The 20,262-nt window shown below is 38.0% G+C and overlaps 1 protein-coding gene across 1 annotated transcript; it reads left to right on the forward strand.

Annotated features, from left to right (window-relative positions):
* The first annotated feature begins 275 nt into the window (after window positions 1-275).
* LOC309690817 (uncharacterized protein) lies at window positions 276-7,444 on the forward strand. The gene is made up of 6 exons (XM_082508195.1): window positions 276-464; window positions 822-908; window positions 2,562-2,888; window positions 3,603-3,738; window positions 3,831-3,867; window positions 4,061-7,444. The coding sequence occupies exons 2-6, from the start codon at window positions 827-829 to the stop codon at window positions 4,157-4,159; spliced, it is 681 nt and encodes a 226-aa protein (XP_082364321.1). The 5' UTR covers window positions 276-464; window positions 822-826; the 3' UTR covers window positions 4,160-7,444.
* The last annotated feature ends 12,818 nt before the right edge of the window (window positions 7,445-20,262 follow it).

The raw sequence follows: 20,262 nt of genomic DNA on the forward strand, positions 1-20,262 counted from the left end.
CAAGAGAACAGAAGCACTGTCGGAAAAAAAAGCACAGAAAAGTAAAGTAAACCTCACCTACTTTATGAGATGTTATCTATGACCTGTTGCTGTGGTATTGGTAAAAGTAGAACAGTGCAATACTGGGTGGGAAAACTACTACAGTCAGGGTACACTCTCACAGCATCGTCTCCGACTTCAAAGACCCAACCAGCCAACCAAAAGAAAAAAACGGCATTTCACTCACGTGGTCACACACCAAAGTTATCTGTTTCCTGTTTTCACGCCATTTCTGTGGTATTGTGTAAGCATCTGGGCATGGTCTTAATACTATGCATGTATGTCCACTGTGCAGGCACACATGCAAAGAAGCTGTACGCTAAAATTAAGATGATTATTAGATATCAAATTTTCCTGCTTGTGTGACATCAAAGCTGTTAAAGTTGCTGTGCAGAGAAAAGGATTAAACAGCATATGACTCAACGGTAAGAAAACAGTATTGCTATTTAGTCTGTACCACCTTTAGGTTTGCACAGGATGTGACCGTTATCGTTCTTATGAGCAATTTATTGCTTTTTATTACAGTCATAGGGTATTTAAAGATTACTGTTTTGATACTGCACTTCAGTTTCTTGTAATTATTAAGAAACTCTCAGCTGAAAAGAGCTCGAAAAGTTTTCGTGCATTTAAAAATTTTGCTCTTTTGCGTGACCCTGTTTTTTGTTGCTTTGTGTTTAGGACATCCTTGATATTTACTTTTTGACACTCAGTGAGAACAAAATACCAGTTGCAGATATTTACATTCCAAATGAATAAATAAATAAATAAATCTTTTTTTTAAGCTGGCATGGAAGACTTGTCAAGATATTGGGGAATCGACAGGATCTTGTTTCTCGTATGCTGCATCGTCTCTATATCTTTACAAGCAGGTAAAATTTATTTTACGGCTTTGACAATGAGTATAATGTAATGGAAAAGTTTAATAGTTTAATTTTTTCAGCTTTTGCTTTTATACTGGAAGCTACATGGAAAAAAGTATGAATAGTGCAAAATAAGCTTAATTTTATATCTGGATTATGACTTAAACTTCAGTTCTTTGTTTTTGGGGATGGGCTGTATTCTGCAATGTGCCCGCCTTTTTACAAAGCTGTGTATCCTTTTTTGTATATTTGTCACAAAATACGGTTAAATGTTGATTTATATCTCAAGTGAAGTAACCTATCCAGATCTACCTGATATTAAGAAGTAATTCCTCCCTAAATCTAAACCCTGTTGCGCAGCCTTGGCAGCAAGAACTGCGATCAGCAGTAACTTGTAATGCGTCTTTCAGATCACTGTGGACAAAACTTGACTCATGTCTTGGCCAGACACTCTTTAAGCATTTTCTTTTAAAGAGCAGAATTCATGAAAACAGAAAAGCAGCCTCCGACCATCACACTACCACCACCATGTTTTACTGTAGCTATGATGTTCTTTTCATGAAATGCTGTATCAGGTTTATAGCGCATGTGCCGAGGCTCAAACCTTCCAAAAAGACAAACTTCTTTTCTCTTGAGCCCACAGATTAATTTCCCAAAAGTTTCATTGATCAACAAGTTTTTTTTATGTCAAATGTGAAATAATCCTTTGAGGTTTTGTTTATTGGAAGCTATGTAACTCAATTTTTAGGGTGTTTTTTTTATTTATAAATGTTGAAACATGAATACTGACCTTAGCTGAGACAAGTGAGGCCTGAAATTCTTTAGATGTGGTTTCATACCTCAGACACCCTGTGTGGTTTTTTTTTTTTTTTTTTTTTTTTTACCTCCTCATTGAGTCGTCAATTCTCTCTTGGGGTAATTTTGTTAGACTGGCCACTCTTGGGAAGGTTAATGTTTATTTACTTGTGGATACTGGCTCTCACTGTGATTTGTTGGAGTCCCAAAGCCTTAAAAATTACTTTATTACAGTCAGGTAGATTTGGATATCTTTTTTCCTGAACAAATAGAATCACCATTTGAAAACTGTATTTTTAAAATGTATGTTGGTTATCTGCTCTGAAGCATACAAAAAATAGGAAGTGGGCAAATAGTTTTTTCACAGCACTGTACATGCGTTCAATATTGATAAAGTCAGAAAAAGGATGAAAAAGCAGAGCTGGCATAATGGTGGGCTGCAAAGTGACTTGAAGAGAAACCAGCATCGATAGTCAAGCGATAGTTGATAGTACCCATAGGGTACACAATGAGATTATGTACCCTATGGGATATAACAGTTGAAAGTGCGTAGGAGCATCAGCTGAGCTAACTGATATACCAGGATTAACTTCATTCAGTGACCTGCTCTGTATGTTCTTCTACTCTTTATGCTCAAAGTTAAAGCTAACCATCTACAGCAACTGTGACACGCTTTCATAAAAATTAAAATCATGTAAAAAAACAAAAAAACAAAACACATTTCCCAAAATGCAGTCCTATTCCCCAAAATACTGATGCTGCAGAATGTAAACACAACCCAAGCTTAGTATACTACAGGATACTATATATGTAATGGAAGTAATGAGTAAATGAGGCCTATAAAGGGATTTTTTTTTGTCTTTCAAGAAGCGAACAGCACTTCCAGGATGGTGGGGAGCACAGTGACCCTGCACTGTACCAGTAACACAACCGGTGACCTCCTTCAACTGACATGGGGAAGGAATGGGACTTGTCTTTTTAGTTTCAGGCCACAGAAAACCTCAAACAGCAGCTCTGTCACCTTAAGCAAGTCTCCTGCTGCTGCCACCCTGAATCTGATCATGTCCACCTTAGAAAGCCAATCATATGCACTAATCATAGAGAGCGCCCAGAAAAGTCACACAGGAAACTACACTTGTGCAATGACCACAAACTCTGGAGTCTTCGAACAGAAATGGGAGCTTGTGATTATAGGTGAGTTTATCAGCTTTTGAAGTTTTTAGATTGCAAAAACCAACCAACCAAACAGACAAAAAAGCACACCTTACACACCCATCAGGACTGAATACAGTGTGGGGGTGGGGCAGAGGCTGGCTGATGGTGGGGCACGTAAAGAAGAAGAGGTTGACAACAATGGCATTTTTTAGCTTATCCCATTTTTATCTTCTTTCTAAAATACACAAGTCCCTGCCCTTTTACTCTAAAGATTACACTGGATTAACTGCAGTTTGTGGGACTTTTATAGGCGGCTGGTGAGAGCACTACTCAAATGCTGTTCTAGGTGAAAGTTGAAAACTCACCCACACACAATAGCGCTGAGCACCTCTGGCTGCACTGACATTTCCTTCATAATTGTGCATTGACCTTAATGTTAGATTGTGTGGCAGGATTAATGCTTTTCCCACTCAAACCACAGTATGAAAGTAGAAATATAAAGCTCCCAAGTTTCAGACTTTACATGAATGACATGAATGACATGAAGCTGTAAAAAAACATTTTGTGAGATGCCTGAGGTCTTTTCAGAGACCACAGGGCAGGTGTAAGCACTTCTGACTTCCTTTCTGAAAACATAGAGCTAATAATAATAATAACAACAAAAAAACAAGATACTGCTGTTGGTTGGAAATTAGCATATCTGAACCAACTGAATTGCAGTGAAATGACTCACTTTTTTATTTTATTTTACAGAGAACGCTGAAGCTGAAAGTTCGAATAAAATCAGCAAAGTTACAACAATTGCAATTATTGTACCTTCGCTATGTTTCCTGATCTTTATATTAACTGCTGTGATCATTCTCAGAGGAGTCTGCAAACGACGTTCACAGTGAGCTTCCTCCAGTCATTCTTTTACATTATTTTATGCCATTGCTATTACAAATAAAGTGTTTTTTTTTTCTTTTTCTTTCTTTTTTACAGAACAATCACCCAGCCTCCGAGAAGGTTGGTAAGTGTGGTAAGTTAGGAAGTTTCTTCGTTTTTTTCCCATTTATACACAATACTTAGACTTAGAAGGTCAAATAGATCTGCCACCTTTTCCAGCTCCACTAGCACAAGGACAGAAACCAACCAATACCACAATATCTGCATTCATGTTGTATTTAAGCTCCTTAAATATGATGTTTTGTTCCTCTTTTTTCCTTCTGCAGCGGGAGCCGACACAACCCACTTATGAAAACCTGGATTTTGAAGGTCGCCAGCAATGTGGACAAATTCAGGTTCACCCTTATAAATACAGGGCTGAGTGATATGAATCGCACAGTAAAATAAGGCATAACTCTTTTAAACGATCATCCACTTTAAACAGCTTTCTCCCTGAGTGTGTTGTAATGAAGAGCACAATCTGTACTTGAAGATGCATTATTTTTTCTCTGGGTAACTGAAAACCAGTCAGAATGTGACATCATCGATTTGTAATCATAAGTTGACAGTACATCCCTGTCAGTTTGTATAGGGTGTGTAAATCCTGAGCAAAATAGCTTTCTTGGAGCTCCTAAATGCACTGTTATTCACTCACTGGCTAATGTTGTTTTAAATGAATTCAGTTTTATTTATACAAGTCCAAATCACACCCACATGTCATCTTAGGCTGCTTGTCTAGTAAGCTCAAGACGTTACAGTTTTACAGAGAGAACAAGTGCCCATTCATTATGCTCTCAGTGCTGCAGTTGCGAAAGTAAAACTTTAAACTTGACGCATTTGAACATGATAGGGTAGTTAGTGCGCTCATCTCTGATGCTGTCTCACAGTTTAATATAGGAGATGCAGAGAGAACCAGATCAAAGCGGAATTTATTTACTTAATTGAAGATTCTTGGTCATAAATAAGACTACACAAACCCTGATCACTGTTTTTGTTATCTGTGTATGCTTTCATTTCATAAATCAGACTTCAAGGCAAATAAGTTACAAGTATATTTATTGTTTTTCTCATCACCGGGTAAATGCAAATGCATGACAATGCAAAAAACATAGTTTATGCTGGTGTAACCTCACAGGCGATCTACCTTCTGTGGTTTTAGTACGATACGTCTCAACAGGTTACATACATAGAAAATATTCTTTCATCAGAGATTGTATATCACTGTTAAAGCACACTGTAGCAACAACCCCAAAAGGTTTGACACTGTGTGAAATAAAAACAGAATGCAATTATTTTCCAATCTCATAAACTCACATTTTACTATTTCATGGGAAATATGAGCTCATTTTCAGTTTAATGGCTGCAGCATGTGTCAAAAAAGCAGGGATAGTAGCAACAGAAGACTAATACTAATTAGGTTAACTGTTTTCAGGCCATTAGAACCAATTTTAGAAAATACGACATCTACAAATTGTGGAACAGTTTCAGAATAATGTCCCTAAACATGAATCTGGAGAAATCTCTGTGCACATGTGACAAGGTGGAATATCAATAATTGATGCCTGTCATGATTCTGTCATGGAGGTCACTTCATCAGCTCAGGAACACAGTTTACTGTGCCATCCACAAATACATGGAAACCATACTGGCTGAACCAAACAGGACCATCAGGCTCAGTACAGATGCCTGTATCTGTGATGGTAAAGTGTTGCATTAATTAGTGCTTATGGAACTGGCAGCTTGCATCTTTAAAGACGCCTTCAATGCTAGCCAGGTTAAAGGAAAGTCAACTTTATGACACTGCAGACTCTGACTTCAAGCTCACTAACGCATTAATGGCACTTTGTACTGCACTCATTTTGACTGTATTCTGAAGAGGAGAAACAGAGAGTCAATAAGATGGTACTAAGATCACATTTAAAGACTCTGCATGACTCAGTGGAACATATCTCACATCCTTCCCTTGTCTGTGGTCACTGGTGTGAAGTGGCGTCAATGCTTAAAAAAACAAAACAACCACAACTCACAACAGTGTTTGTTTTTTTTTTAGGTCAAGAAACTGTTTAATTCCAGGCACGGATGTAGGAGGTAATTTCCTGTGAAATTATTTTTCCAATCGTTTAAGAAATTAAACAATAAAATCTAAAAGTGCAAATAGTGCACTGCTAATGCAAGTAGCTTACTCAGTTCATCAGCTGGCAAAGTGAATGAAGAGAAAACTTAAAATTCATGATGAGGGCATTTTAAAAGAGAAGTGCAGTGCTTAAAAAATGCTTCAAAAGACACTAACAGTACACATGAGCCAAGTTTAAACTCAGCAAACTCCTACTGGTTGGAGCTGCCCATGCTGGCAGTCCACACCTCTAATTTTAAAAAGGCTGTAATAAAAACAAGAATAGATAAGTCCTAAAGTAGAAAAAACATCTCCCTCATCCATATTAGGTTAACTGGGGATTCAAAATTGCCCAAAGGTGTACATGTGAGTGTGAATGGCTTTCTGTCTCTATGTACTGTCTCTGCAGAAGACATTGTTGAACCCCTCTCCCCACAGCCCAACCTGTTTGGAATAAGTTAACACATTGCTCCAGTGTTGTTGTTGTTGTTGTTTTTTTGAATACGTATCATTTAATGTGTAGCACCTGTGCTTGTCAGTATAAATGGCTCTGTAGAGACTACATCGATCAGGCATAACATTATGACCACCTGCCTAATATTATGTCTGCCTCTTTTTCTGCTATAACAGTAAACAATTCCAATGCACTGTGTATTCTGAAACCTTTTTATGTGAACCAGTCTTACCTTTTTTGGCAATTTGAGCAAAAGTAAGTCATCTGTTGGATCAAAACATGTGGGCCAGGCTTTGCTTCTCATGTGTAAAATGGCCTGTATTTGTATAGCGCTTTACACTACATTCAGTCATTGGTGATGGCAAGCTACATTGTAGCCACAGCTGCCCTGGGGTGCGCTGACAGAGGTGAGGCTGCCAGACACTGGGGCCACCGGGCCCACCACCAGTAGGAAACGGGTGAAGTGCCTTGCCCAAGGAGACAACAACCAAGACTGTCAGAGCCGGGGCTCGAACCGGCAACCTTCCGATTACAAGACGAACTGCCAACTCTTGAGCCACGATCCCCCCAATGTGTCAATGACCCTGTTGCTGGTTCACCACTGTTCCTTCCTTGAACCACTTCTAATGGATACTGACTATTGCAGACTGGGACCACCGCACAAGAGCTGGGTTACTGAGATGCTCTGATCCCGCCGCCTACCTGTCACAATGTTGCCCTTTTCAAACTTAATCAGAGCCTTGCCCATTTTTCCTCCTTTAAACACATATAATTTTAGGGCAAAATGTTCATTTGACCCCTAATATATCCCACTCAGTAAGACGTGACATGATGATCAGCGTTATTAACGCCACCTGTTAGTGGTCATAATGTTATACCTGATCGGTGTAGGTCCTATAGTTACATTGCAATCAAAGCCATAACTTTTGGAAACTGAATGACTTTATTTTGTACAGAAAAATAGAATGTGAGTGTTGAGTGTATAAAACAATGAAATAAAAAGGAAATAAAAAAGAATAAGAAACTACTTCTTCATTTAAAATCAAATTGACACAAGGGGAAAAGTCACTTACTCAATGCATTTGGTCCCTGCTGTGCCTCTGACTCAGTCTGACTCAGTCCTCAATCCATCATTGTTTGTTGTCACATCTTTTTTTTTTTTTAAACCAACATTGTAATTGTGGAAACATTTATTTTGAGGCTTGAGAACGGACATCATAAACCTGCGGGTGATGTCACAGAAGCTACGCCAATCTTTAATATCATATATGGGAACAGGTCTCGGTGACTTCATAGCTGGTTATGGCCATATATGGAATAAATACATCTTTAGAACATCAGAAATCAATAATTTGCAATTCAGTTAATGGGAAATTCTTATATTATTTCTCTTTTTCAAAGATTTAGAGTTATCATGAATTGTTTTAAAGCTAGCAGACATCTAAAGTGCGAATAACTGTAAAAAAAAAAAAAAAAGATATAACTTTTAGTTTACTCAGTGGTCATTCATTGTCAGCGTTGCTGTGAATGAATATCACCCCCACAACATCCAGCCAATCAAGAAAAATGAATTACTCACATGACCAGCGACCAAAGTCATTCACTTCCTGTATGGAAACCACTCTAATATAAGTACTTGGGCAAGGTTGAATCTTTTGCATACATGCTATAGCTGGTATACTGTATAATTACGATGATTATTATATATACACTTTACTTGTTTTTGTGGTCTAAAACGTGTTAAAGGTCTGTTATAGAGATAAGGACCATACAGCATATGACTCAATACTGGTAAGAAAATGTTGCTATTTCTGTTGTTACTGCATTAGGTTTACACAGGATGTGATCTTTCTTGCTGGAATTATAGGTTATCTGTTTGCAATGAGACATATTTAAATTCTTCTACTGTTCTTCAGTTTCGTGTAATTATAACCCTGAAGGTAAAAAGTCTTCACACGCTTAGAAGTTTTGTTATGGTATGTTTTGCGCTAAAGTGTTTATTGCGTTGTTCACTGTACAAGACATTCTTGATAATGACATGTATTACATGAATCTCAGTTTACAAATATCGACAATTCATCTGTTATATTATAAGGTGGCTACTTTAAAAATGTTATGTTTCTAAATGGATTTTTCTTTCAAGTGGGGATGGAAAACCTTTCAAGATACCTGGACATCAATCGGACCTTGACTCTAATATGTTGCTTCTCCTGTATTTTCTTGCAAGCAGGTATTAGCAATTTCTGTGATGATGATTATAAGTTATGTTTCTCTTTCTAATTAAGAGGTTTATTGTAAAAACAACAACAACCATAAAAACAATAAAAAAAGAAGACATTTTGGAGGATGTTGTGGCTTATTGTTAGCAAACTTGCTTGTTTAGTTCAGTCAGTGCAGCTTAACTCCAGTACAAAATTTTGTGGATGCAATCTTTATTTCCACAGTGTTTATTTTTTATCCCCTTCAGAAGGTAGCAGCACTTCCTGGATGGTCGGGAGCACAGTGACCCTGCACTGTAGCAATAAGTCAATCAGTGACCTCGTTCAACTAACATGGAGAAGGAATGGGACTTGTCTTTTTAGTTTCAGGCCACGGAAAACCTCAAACAGCAGCTCTGTCACCTTAAGCAGTAATCAGAAAACCCCAGACAGCAGAATTAGGATGTTTCCTCCAGCTGCCCCCCTGAATCTAAATATGTCCACATTGGAAAGCCAACTGTACGCACTAATCATAGAGAGAGCCCAGAAAAGTCACACAGGAAACTACACTTGTGAAACAACCACAGACTTTGGAGTCTTTGAACAGAAATGGGAGCTCGTCATTACAGGTGAGTTTATCAACTTTTGAAGTTTTCAGATTACAAAAACCAAACAAAATATTACTGTCACACATTTATCATAACTGAATGTGGGGATGGGTAGGCCCCATAAACAGGAAAAGGCTGGAAACAATGGGACTTTCCATACATAGAGCTTATCTCTCACTTCCCCCTTCTCTCTCTCTCTTTCTCTTTGTTTCTTTGATATCAAAGATAAGTTTATCTAAAAAATATTCCATGTGATTATCAAAAGTTAAGCTTTCAGAGCAGGCTGGGGAGAGTTGAGTTTCCCTTAATATACTCGTCTACCTCTATATGTACACCTGAACACTTTTGGTTACAGTGGCTTTGCTTTCCTGTTTGTATACAGAGCAGAGACACTGTGGGTACATGAGTACTTCTTAAATGCAAAGCTCCCAAGTTTCAGACATTGACATGACGCACAATTACAATAAGTTACATTTTATAAGAGCCAGAAGTCTTTTGCTTTTACATTTAAGTGAAATGAACTGAGTATTAAAACTGCAGTCAAATGAGTTCCTTTATTATTTTACAGAGGAAGCTGGGAATACATTGAAAATCCATATTGCTGCAATTATTGTACCTTGCGTGTGTTTCCTGATCTTTATAATTAGTGCTTTGACCTTTCTGAGACAACTCTGCAAAAAACAGCCAGAGTAAGTTGGCTCCAGTCATTCTTTTGCAAAATGTAATGCTAATCGCATGACACTGAAACGAACTCTTTCATCTCAACCTTTCAACAAACTCTTTCTATTTTTTCACAGAAATATCACCCAGTCTCCGACTGTGACATCGGTAACTAGAATAATTTTTGTACTTTCTGCTGAGAAGTTAGATTGTCTTTGTAGATGTCATGGTCCTGGGTCGTGTGACCCAGTGTTTTGTGCTTAACCTATTTTGATGTTTATTGTTTGTTTAGGTTCTTTAAGGTAGTCCAGTCCTTTTGTAGTTATGTTACCCTTGTATCAAGCCTCCCTTGCCCTTCATGTGTTTATGTCTGTGTGTCTTGTATTGTCAAGTTCATGCTGTCGCGTCTGTCACCTCCCCCTGTACTATGTCTCCCCGGTTCATGTCTCATGTTTCCTGTTTTACTTTGAAGGCCTGCATTCACTGTCAGTGTATTCAGTTTCACTCCTCCTGTCCTGTCGTTAAGTTCATGTGTGTCAGCTGCGTTCCCATGTGTGGCCACTTCCCCTGATCATCCCTCATGTGTATTTAGTCTCTGTGTTTCTTACAGTCTGTGTCGCGTCGTCTGTGTTCCCACCCCCTGTGTTCCGTATCTCCAGCCATAGCCTTTCCATAGTTTGTCCAGTTTAGGTTTCTGTTGAGCTACTACTCTTATGCTGCCCTCACTCTGTTTTGTTCCTTTCATCAGCCATAATAAAAGGCTCGCTTTTGTTTAAATCCACTCCTGTATCTTCGCTTGTGTTGTCTACTGTCACGGTCTGCCTCCGCAGACCGTGACAGTAGACAATTTGCAAATTTATATTTGAAAGATCAAGCAGATCTGCCATCCTCTCCACTTTAGACAATACTGAAGATCTGGATATGCAGCTAAACTCTGATATAGAAAATATAGAAAATCAGTACCACCACATACAATATACCTATTTATGTTAAATTTACTGTTAACTGTTTTGTATTTAATTTAGTTACATTTTAGTGGGATTTTTAACTTTTGAAGTTATTTTGATCTGCGAGACCGTATGTTTATCATTGAGCTACATTGTTTTACATGTTTTGCTCTGCTGTAACACATTTTGTGTTATTTTGATTCCTTTTATGCCAATTTTTTTGCAGCAAGAACATATTTATGAAAACCCCCTGGAACTCTAAGCTCGCCGGCAACGTTTACAAATCCAGGTTCTCCCCTACACAAAGAGTACTGAGCGATAAGAATCACACATAGTAAATAAAATTAATTAAATTAAAATGAAAACATTTAATAAATAATCCAGATATATTTGTACTGTAATGAAGAGCACATTGTGTACTTAAACCTCCATTAAATTTGTTTTTCTTGCTGACTGGACACTTACTATAATGTGACCTCATCAATGTGTGAATACTACAAATCTCTGTAAATTAAACAGCAGGTAAACTGGAGCAGGAACCTGCACTTTCTTTTCTAAATGCACTGTCCTTTACTCACTGGCTAATGTTGTAGTTTTACAATCACAATCTACATTTTGTCATTTTAGGCTGCTTGTTTAATAATTTTAAGACTTTGCAACTTTATAAAGAATAAACAAACAATTTAATCAAGCAAATGGCAGCAATGAGAAGAAGAAATGACATCTTACAGAACAAGATTCAGGTTCTGTGTCTGTCTTTTTAAAAGCTGAGAAGCCAAAACAGTTTTTCAGCGTTTATTTTTACTGGCCATGGATTTTTATCATTAAGGAAATAGAAACAATGGGTCAAATAATTCCTCTGCTGAGGAAACTGTGGAGTCAGGTGATAACGTCCAGACTTAGACATACAAATCTACATTACATCTCTCTTTTACTGAAAACAAAGAAAGCAAATATTAGGTTGTTAAAAAATTGCAGTGTCTGCATTTTATGCAGCATGCCTGTCATGCCTGTTAGTCTGTTGGTTGGCCATTACTCTGCTACACCTAGTCATGAATTTGTATCACAATTTCTGCCAAAATCAGTACTTAAACACATTAGTAATGTTAGACTGCTATTATTTTGCACATAACTGTAAGTAGCCTACTTACAATGTGTCTTTTTTCTCATCTTAATAAAAAAGCATTTTTAAATATCATATTTGCCTCCTCCCTTACTGAAAAATGTAGGTATTAGAACACTAAATTTATTGCCCTTCTAGGTCATTGATTTCAGATATTCCAATCACTTCCATGACTATAGGTGTTTAAAATAAACCACCTAAGCATTCAGACTGAAATGGAAACAAATCATGCATTAAGAGGATCTAATGCCTGTCTCTCAATCTTGCAGTCCATGTCACCCCTACTTGCGGCCCGCATACGACGTGAAGAAATGTTTTTTTATTATTCAAAAAAATATGAAGGCAATAGGCAAAGTGTTACAGGCATAGTATGAAGCATGTAAATATAATAATAACCACTGCAGCTAAAAAGAGTGACTGACAAGCCCAGTTGTAAGTAAGCTATTAAAACTCGACTGTACAGTGTGTTCGTGTTTTCCTCCGAAACAATAAGTTTCGTTGGAGCAGCCGTTCAACGTCTCTCTCTGGTTCTCGCTAGCGAAGTTAACTCACACAACAAAGTAAAGCCATTTTTCAGCTACGAGCCCGACACGGAACCCGACGTAGCCAGATGTCCCTTTACTACGGTTCGGAGCCGCTGACTTGTTTTATATATGCGTACAAAATATTTTTCTATACGAGATTGCTGCAAAAGTGCAGCCTTACCTAATGTCCACCCTACTATTAACTCATTTTATATTACGATTTAAAAATCTAGTTGGTATTGGTATGGCGAGTAGCCTTCAGTAATAGTAATAAATCACACAGCAATAGTAGATTCATGTAGTTGTAAAAAGCTTGATAATATATTTAGTAATCCAAAGTATTGAGAATACGTTACTCTCACTGAGTAACGTAATGGAATACGTTACAGAATACATTTTGGGGCATGTATTCTGTAATCTGTAGTGGAATACATTTTTAAAGTAACCTTCCCAACACTGCTGGTAACAGGTATCACGAAGGTCGTTGTCAACATACTCTCTTAAACCAGGCGGTCCTCCATTAGTTAAAGGCATTTAGCAAAGAAGAACCCATATGTGATCCAAAACACCTTCTATTGGCCAAAGATAGACTGGAAAATTATTCTGTAATCAGATGAATCAGAATTTTTAATTTTCCACAGTGTGAAAGATTTTGTAAGCATTTGTAAATTTGATCACGTCAATTTAAGTCCTAAAGGGTTCAATGACAATACTGCTGTGTAAAACACACATACAGTTTATGATTATATAACTATAAGCTACTGTATTCTACTTTTCATAATGGACCCAACCGCTAGTTCAGAGGGAACTAATTTTCCTGAGGCAGAGATTTCCTTGGGAGAGGGTGGTTTCTCAACGACATGATTCTGACACCCAAAGTGGGTGGGTCACCTCTGTGAATTACAAACCTCATAGACAGCATCTTTAAGTACACCCATCTCAAAGCTGGCTAGTCAGACTGGTTAGTCCATTATGAGTAACAATAGGGCATTGTTGGGGCTGTTACTTACAGCAAAAAAAAGGAATGTATTACACATTTCTCATTACTTTTCTTAAAGGTAATGCAGTGCATTATGCAATTACTTGTTTGCAAAAGTATCACTGCTTCTTACATTACTTTGTTATTACTTTCTTATTAAGGATGTTATGCACCAAACACATTATAAAAGTGACAAAAAATTGGGAATTTTTTGGAAGTGTCCAAGAAGAAAAGGTGTTTTTGTTTTGTTTTGTTTATCTGTCTCTGCCCACCTGTCCTGCAGATGATTTAAGAGTGCAAAAAAGAACGCATTAAGAAAAATGACTTTGGGCCTTTTTTTGGACACGCCTGGGCTAAGTAATGCTATTGAAATTGTTGATGAGTGCCTATGGTGGCAGGGATGTATTGTTTAGCATCCATAAGGTGTCAGTGATGTTCACCAAATGTAGCACCTTCAAGGATTGACGTAGGCACGATGTAGAGTTATAAAACAGGCTTTATTCTGGTCTTGACATCTCGTGAGAACTGTTCACAGACCAAAAATATAAAACAAAAACATCACATCAAAATGCGCTCTGGTATTTAGTGCCAATCAATCAAAAGTCCTTAATTACAGAAAATAAAACATTTAAAATACACAAACCCCGTGAGCTGACATCCAGGAGGGGCTAAATAGTCCTTTATGGCCTTATTGCCTTATTCTCCATCTTCTTTCTCACTTATTTCTTCTCTTTCTCTAACTTTAAACATTACTTCTCCATGTGTGGAGCTATCCGTGAGCTGCAGCATGCAGACACCATGCTAGCAAAAAGTGGCTGGGTGGAGACCCAAACTGCAAACAACTGTACCCTACACAGTTTACCACCAGAGGGTGCAAAAGAACAAAATCCGGACATACAGCTTAACAAAACATCAAATACAAAAGACCGTTACACCAAATATCGCACTCTTCAAAATGTGTTAAAGAAGCCACAGAATGGACAACCATGAGGTCCAGGAATGCATTGTGACTTCAGTGTCAACTCAGGGCATGCATTCAAGTTCTTCCCGAAGCTCCAGGGACTGGTGGGATCATAATGACAGTGCAGGTCACTTCCAGCTCACAGCTCATCTTGAACTTTGGGCTTGTTGTGCAGTCTCGACCTGCAGACCTCACTCCTCAGATTTGCCCACAGCAGGCCCTCTTAGACTCAGTCTTGGTGTTTAGTTACATAATTTATTATTTTATAATCCTGTTTCCTTGTTCCTTATTTTCATTATACTTTCCCATGTCTTGTTATCAGATTTAATTCAACTGTGTGTAGTTCCACTGGTATCTCCACTCTGCCCTGATCTCTTGTTTATTCAAACCATAAAGCCGTTGTTTTGTTCGTTGGTCCGTACTGACTGTTTGGCTGCGTGTGTATTTTCCTCCATGCTTTCAATGGATTTTTGGACTTGCAGATTGGTACTGTTCTACAACATAAATAAAGATTTGTTTAATGGTATTAATTAGTTCATCTCGGTCTCTGGTTTCGGTCCATACATTCCACAACAACATGACTGCATCAATGTCTTCATGCCAGTGTGCCTGAGGGTTTTTTCCTAAGAATTGTCAGGACTGGGTGATACCAGTCAATCCACTCTCATGATCTACAGTTACTCTTAGTACCATTGATATTAAGTTAGACTCTTTTTCTCCAATTGATCTTTCTGAGTTAACTTCAATAATTACTTCCTCCAAACCATCAACGTGTCTTTTAGACTCCATTCCTACAAAACTGCTCAAAGAAGTCCTGCCATTAATTAATTCTTCGATCTTAAATATGATCAACCTATCTCTAATAATCGGCTATGTACCACAGGCCTTCAAGCTGGCTGTAGTTAAACCTTTACTCAAAAAGCCATCTCTAGACCCAGCAGTCTTAGCTAATTATAGGCCAATCTCCAACCTTCCTTTCATATCAAAAATCCTTGAAAGAGTAGTTGTCAAACAGCTAACAGATCATCTGCAGAGGAATGGTTTATTTGAAGAGTTTCAGTCAGGTTTCAGAGCTCAGCACAGCACAGAAACAGCTTTAGTGAAGGTTACAAATGATCTTCTTATGGCCTCTGACAGTGGACTCATCTCTGTGCTTGTCCTGCTAGACCTCAGTGCAGCGTTCGATACTGTTGATCATAATATCCTATTAGAGCGATTAGAACATGCTGTAGGTATTACAAGTACTGCGCTGCAGTGGTTTGTATCATATCTATCTAATAGACTCCAATTCGTGCATGTAAATGGAGAGTCCTCTTCACACACTGAGGTTAATTATGGAGTTCCACAGGGTTCAGTGCTAGGACCAATTCTGTTTACATTATACATGCTTCCCTTAGGCAGTATCATTAGAAGACATAGCATACATTTTCACTGCTATGCAGATGACACCCAGCTCTATCTGTCCATGAAGCCAGATAACACACACCAATTAGTTAAACTGCAGGAATGTCTTAAAGACATAAAGACCTGGATGGCCGCTAACTTTCTGCTTCTTAATTCAGATAAAACTGAGGTTATTGTACTCGGCCCTGAAAATCTTAGAAATATGGTATCTAATCAGATTCTTACTCTGGATGGCATTACCTTGGCATCCAGTAACGCTGTGAGGAACCTTGGAGTCATTTTTGACCAGGACATGTCCTTCAACGCACATATTAAACAAATATGTAAGACTGCTTTCTTCCATTTGCGCAACATCTCTAAAATTAGAAATATCCTGTCTCAGAGTGACGCTGAAAAACTAGTTCATGCATTTATTACTTCCAGGCTGGACTACTGTAATTCATTATTATCAGGAAGTCCAAAAAACTCACTGAAAAGCCTTCAGCTAATCCAAAATGCTGCAGCAAGAGTCCTGACAGGGACTAGAAAGAGAGAGCATATTTCTCCTGTTTTGGCTTCCCTTCATTGGCTTCCTGTTAAATCCAGAATTGAATTCAAAATCCTGCTCCTCACATACAAGGTCTTAAATAATCAGGCCCCATCTTATCTTAATGATCTTGTAGTACCATATCACCCTATTAGAGCGCTCCGCTCTCGCTCTGCAGGCCTACTTGTTGTTCCTAGAGTATTTAAAAGTAGAATGGGAGGGAGAGCCTTCAGTTTTCAGGCCCCTCTTCTGTGGAACCAGCTTCCAGTTTGGATTCGGGAGACAGACACTATCTCTACTTTTAAGATTAGGCTTAAAACTTTCCTTTTTTCTAAAGCATATAGTTAGGGCTGGACCAGGTGACCCTGAATCCTCCCTTTGTTATGCTGCAATAGATGTAGGCTGCCGGGGGATTCCCATGATGCATTGAGTTTTTCCTTTCCAGTCACCTTTCTCACTCACTATGTATTAATAGACCTCTCTGCATTGAATCATATCTGTTATTAACCTCTGTCTCTCTTCCACAGCATGTCTTTATCCTGTCTTCCTTCTCTCACCCCAACCGGTCGCAGCAGATGGCCGCCCCTCCCTGAGCCTGGTTCTGCCGGAGGTTTCTTCCTGTTAAAAGGGAGTTTTTCCTTCCCACTGTCGCCAAAGTGCTTGCTCATAGGGGGTCATATGATTGTTGGGTTTTTCTCTGTATCTATGAAGCGCCTTGAGGCGACTTTTGTTGTGATTTGGCGCTATATAAATAAAATTGAATTGAATTGAATTGAATTCATGAGCTACAACAAAGAGACTATGTGTCTCATGCTTCACTAGTAGTTACTGGAAAAGCAGCTGCAAAAGACATGGAAGGAGATCAGTGACCCAGGCCAAGCCAGAGTCAGCCTTTGAAAAAAGTAGATCACCCACACTTGGAGAGGGGCAGTGTGGAGGTGAACTAAAATCCCTTAGTGCAGATGAGTCAGATATGTTAACATTTGCACAGGTATGCCAGATCTTTCATGTTGGTTCAAGGATCAGCAGAGGTTTTTTTTTCCAACACCCATTTCTAGCAAATGGCAAAGTTAAATTGGAGTGTATTATCAGCAAGAAGGCTGAATGTTTACTTACAGTGTGTGGAGTGTTATTGGTGAACTAATAGAACAATGGTGGTCTTAGCTGTTTTGGAAAGCAGGCCGTTTGATTTGACTCTTATTGTCTACGGAGTTCCTGTCTTAGTGGAGTTAGGCCAGTGCATTAACCCTTTAAAGCCAAGTGCATCATATTTGATACGTGTTTCTGTGAGTTTTTGAGACTTCTACATCATCAGCGTGATGTTTTTTACCCTCAAAAAATGATATAGATTGCATGACACATTTTTAATGACTAAATTACAAAAATCTTAAAGCTCGTATTTACTCGTAATTAAAACTCGTATTAAAAAACTTGTATATGCACATTAAGATTTGATGTATTTTCATTTATGTTTTGTCTAAAGGTTCAACAAACACTCCATTATCAAATAATTAAAGATTTCTGGCAGTTATTTCAGGGTTCAGGATTTAAACGGTTAAACTCAGTGTTGGCTTGAATGTCCTTAAGGACATAACTGATGTTGTGAAAAACACTGATGACTACTGCAAGCTAGTGACTAAGAGCATTGCTTGGTTATTATGTCATCCACCACCAGACTGATGAGGTTTCTGATGAGATAATCACTGTGAAGTTGCACCGTACTGTCAATCAATCAGCAACATTTGCCTCAACGTGCTTTATATTTTAAGTTGAAGACCTTAAAATCACTCAGAGAAAACAGAAAAAACCCCACCCCCATTATACTACAGTGTAGCATTAAAGCTTGCTTTCAGCTTGTGATAAAAAGTGGTTGTCTACCAAAAGGACATTTCTAATATTTCTGTGTATTTTCTATGTGTAATACCTTTGATTAGATTGGTAAATAGACTTTATTGAACACGATTAATGAAGGGGTTATATATAAAATATATAAAAGGGCTTATTGTACCTATATAATAATCAATCCAGTCCCTTTTTTTACCACCTAAATTATCTTGATAAAATATTTGTTGTTACATTATATTTGTTTCAATTTCTACTCCCCTCTCTCTTGGAAAAGAGTTTTTTTACAGTGATAAATAAAGGATATGAAAAAGCCACTTGTGACAAGGATGTTCTTTCTGGGTCTTTTGCTCATGAGAGATATGTTCAGCCTATATTTAACAGATTGTAGGCCAAGTCATTTACAACTGTGTAAACACAAGCAATCCTTTTGGGGCAAATATCAGAAATCCCCTTTTGGCGGATGACTCATCTTTTACTACACTGTGGTAGTGTCATTCTGTTTACTTTCTGTGTTTACCCATAACTCTCATCCCAGATTTGATTCCTGGTTCCTTCCTCCCTCTTCCAAGTCTTTCCACCATCTTTGACCCTTTCCCTCTGTAACAGTGGGATTGTTGTGAATTGTTGTTGTTGCTGCACTAACTGTTACTGAGGGAACACCAGAAAGACCCAGTTTGTGTGTCTCTCACAAGTCAATTTTTCAAACTTGGTCATTCTGTTTTGTATAAAGAGTGTCCAGTTATTCAGTCTCTCCTTGTTAAATGTGTGTGTGTGTGTGTGTGTGTGTGTGTGTGTGTGTGTGTGTGTGTGTGTGTGTGTGTGTGAGTGTGTGTGTTTGTGTGTGTTTTTTTAAACCAACATGGCGATGGTAGAAATGTTCATCTTGAGGATTCAAAACATCAGCAAACAGTGGGTGACATCACACTAGCAATGTCCATTTTTTATTCCGTCTATGGGCACAGACCTTGGTGACCTCACAGCTGGTTATGTCCACGGATGGATAGATGTCATTCCATCTTGTTGAGATAGAATATGTAAATGTTGAAAACTCCCCTCCTTCTGGGTCATTTTCTCGAGCTGTGCAGGTGTAAATTTTGAGACATATCTTTTAGGACTTCTATAAAAGTAAATTCCAACACAGTTTATGGGAAATTCTTATATTTTGGGGGCATTTTTTTTTTTAAATTTGTGTTGTGATAAATTGTTTTAAAGTTATAAAAGGTCTAATGTGCGAATAACTATCTAAAATCTATGATGGGCCATCTTAGATGTTAGATGGGATTGAACTTTTATAACACTGTTTAATGGTAATCTTGTAAAAAACATGTGAAAGGGAAACCAAAATGAAACAGTTTTGGTGCCTGAAGATGAATAAGTGATGGGACTAGAAGTCTTCTCTGCAGATGTGTTTGAGTGTCTTTACACAGAATTTTTGCTCTTTTTTTCATTTATGGGCTGTTTGTGTTGTGATGTAGCTCCTGCAGAGAGTGCAAACATGCTGTTCTTGACTAGTTAGAAAATAAAATGTACAATTCAAGATAGGACTGAGCAAAAATCGTCCACAGATGCGTTTCTCTTCCACAAATTTTCAGTGGCATCACAAAACAATCTTAGAGAAGGCAAAATGCCATTTCAAGAAAACAGAAGCACGGTCGCAACGAAGTACAAAAATTTATGCTACATCTCACCTACACTGGAGGTCAGGCCATTACATTTTAACATTCATTTTGAGCCATGCAGCATGGAATCTGTAGTGCCTTATCTGAGCACAAAGCAGTGAAATGCTAAAATGCACTTCATTGTTGGATTCTATTTGATAGCATCAGGGGTACTTTTGTGCATTTACAGACATGGAAAAAAAAACAAGTTACGTGATCTGTGACCTCTTTCTGTGTTGTTCAGAAAACAGTCAGAAAATGTATGTCACTGTCAGCGTGTGCTATCACAACTTGTTTTACATCTGCAGTGATATAGTAAACCATAAATATTTTTTCTTTTTAAATAAAAAACTTTGGGCTATTATGAATTTAAAGTTAACCAACATCTGAAGTGAGAATAACTGTATTAAAAATTGTTTTAACTTTTAATGTGTAATGTTGCTCAGTGGCCATGTTGTGAGTGTTAGAGTGAACAAATGTCACTCTTAC

The sequence above is a fragment of the Aulonocara stuartgranti genome, assembly GCF_965226115.1.
Source record: "Aulonocara stuartgranti genome assembly, chromosome: 16".
NCBI classification, from domain to species: Eukaryota; Metazoa; Chordata; class Actinopteri; order Cichliformes; family Cichlidae; genus Aulonocara; species Aulonocara stuartgranti.

What these genes read in the sequence shown, in the direction of transcription:
- LOC309690817 (XM_082508195.1), top strand. Translation starts at nt 827, where the DNA reads ATGGAAGACTTGTCAAGATATTGGGGAATCGACAGGATCTTGTTTCTC. An exon ending in ATGGGAGCTTGTGATTATAG is followed by an intron (nt 2,889 to 3,602) that starts GTGAGTTTATCA and finishes TTTATTTTACAG; the next exon opens with AGAACGCTGAAGCTGAAAGT. An exon ending in GTCTGCAAACGACGTTCACA is followed by an intron (nt 3,739 to 3,830) that starts GTGAGCTTCCTC and finishes TCTTTTTTACAG; the next exon opens with AACAATCACCCAGCCTCCGA.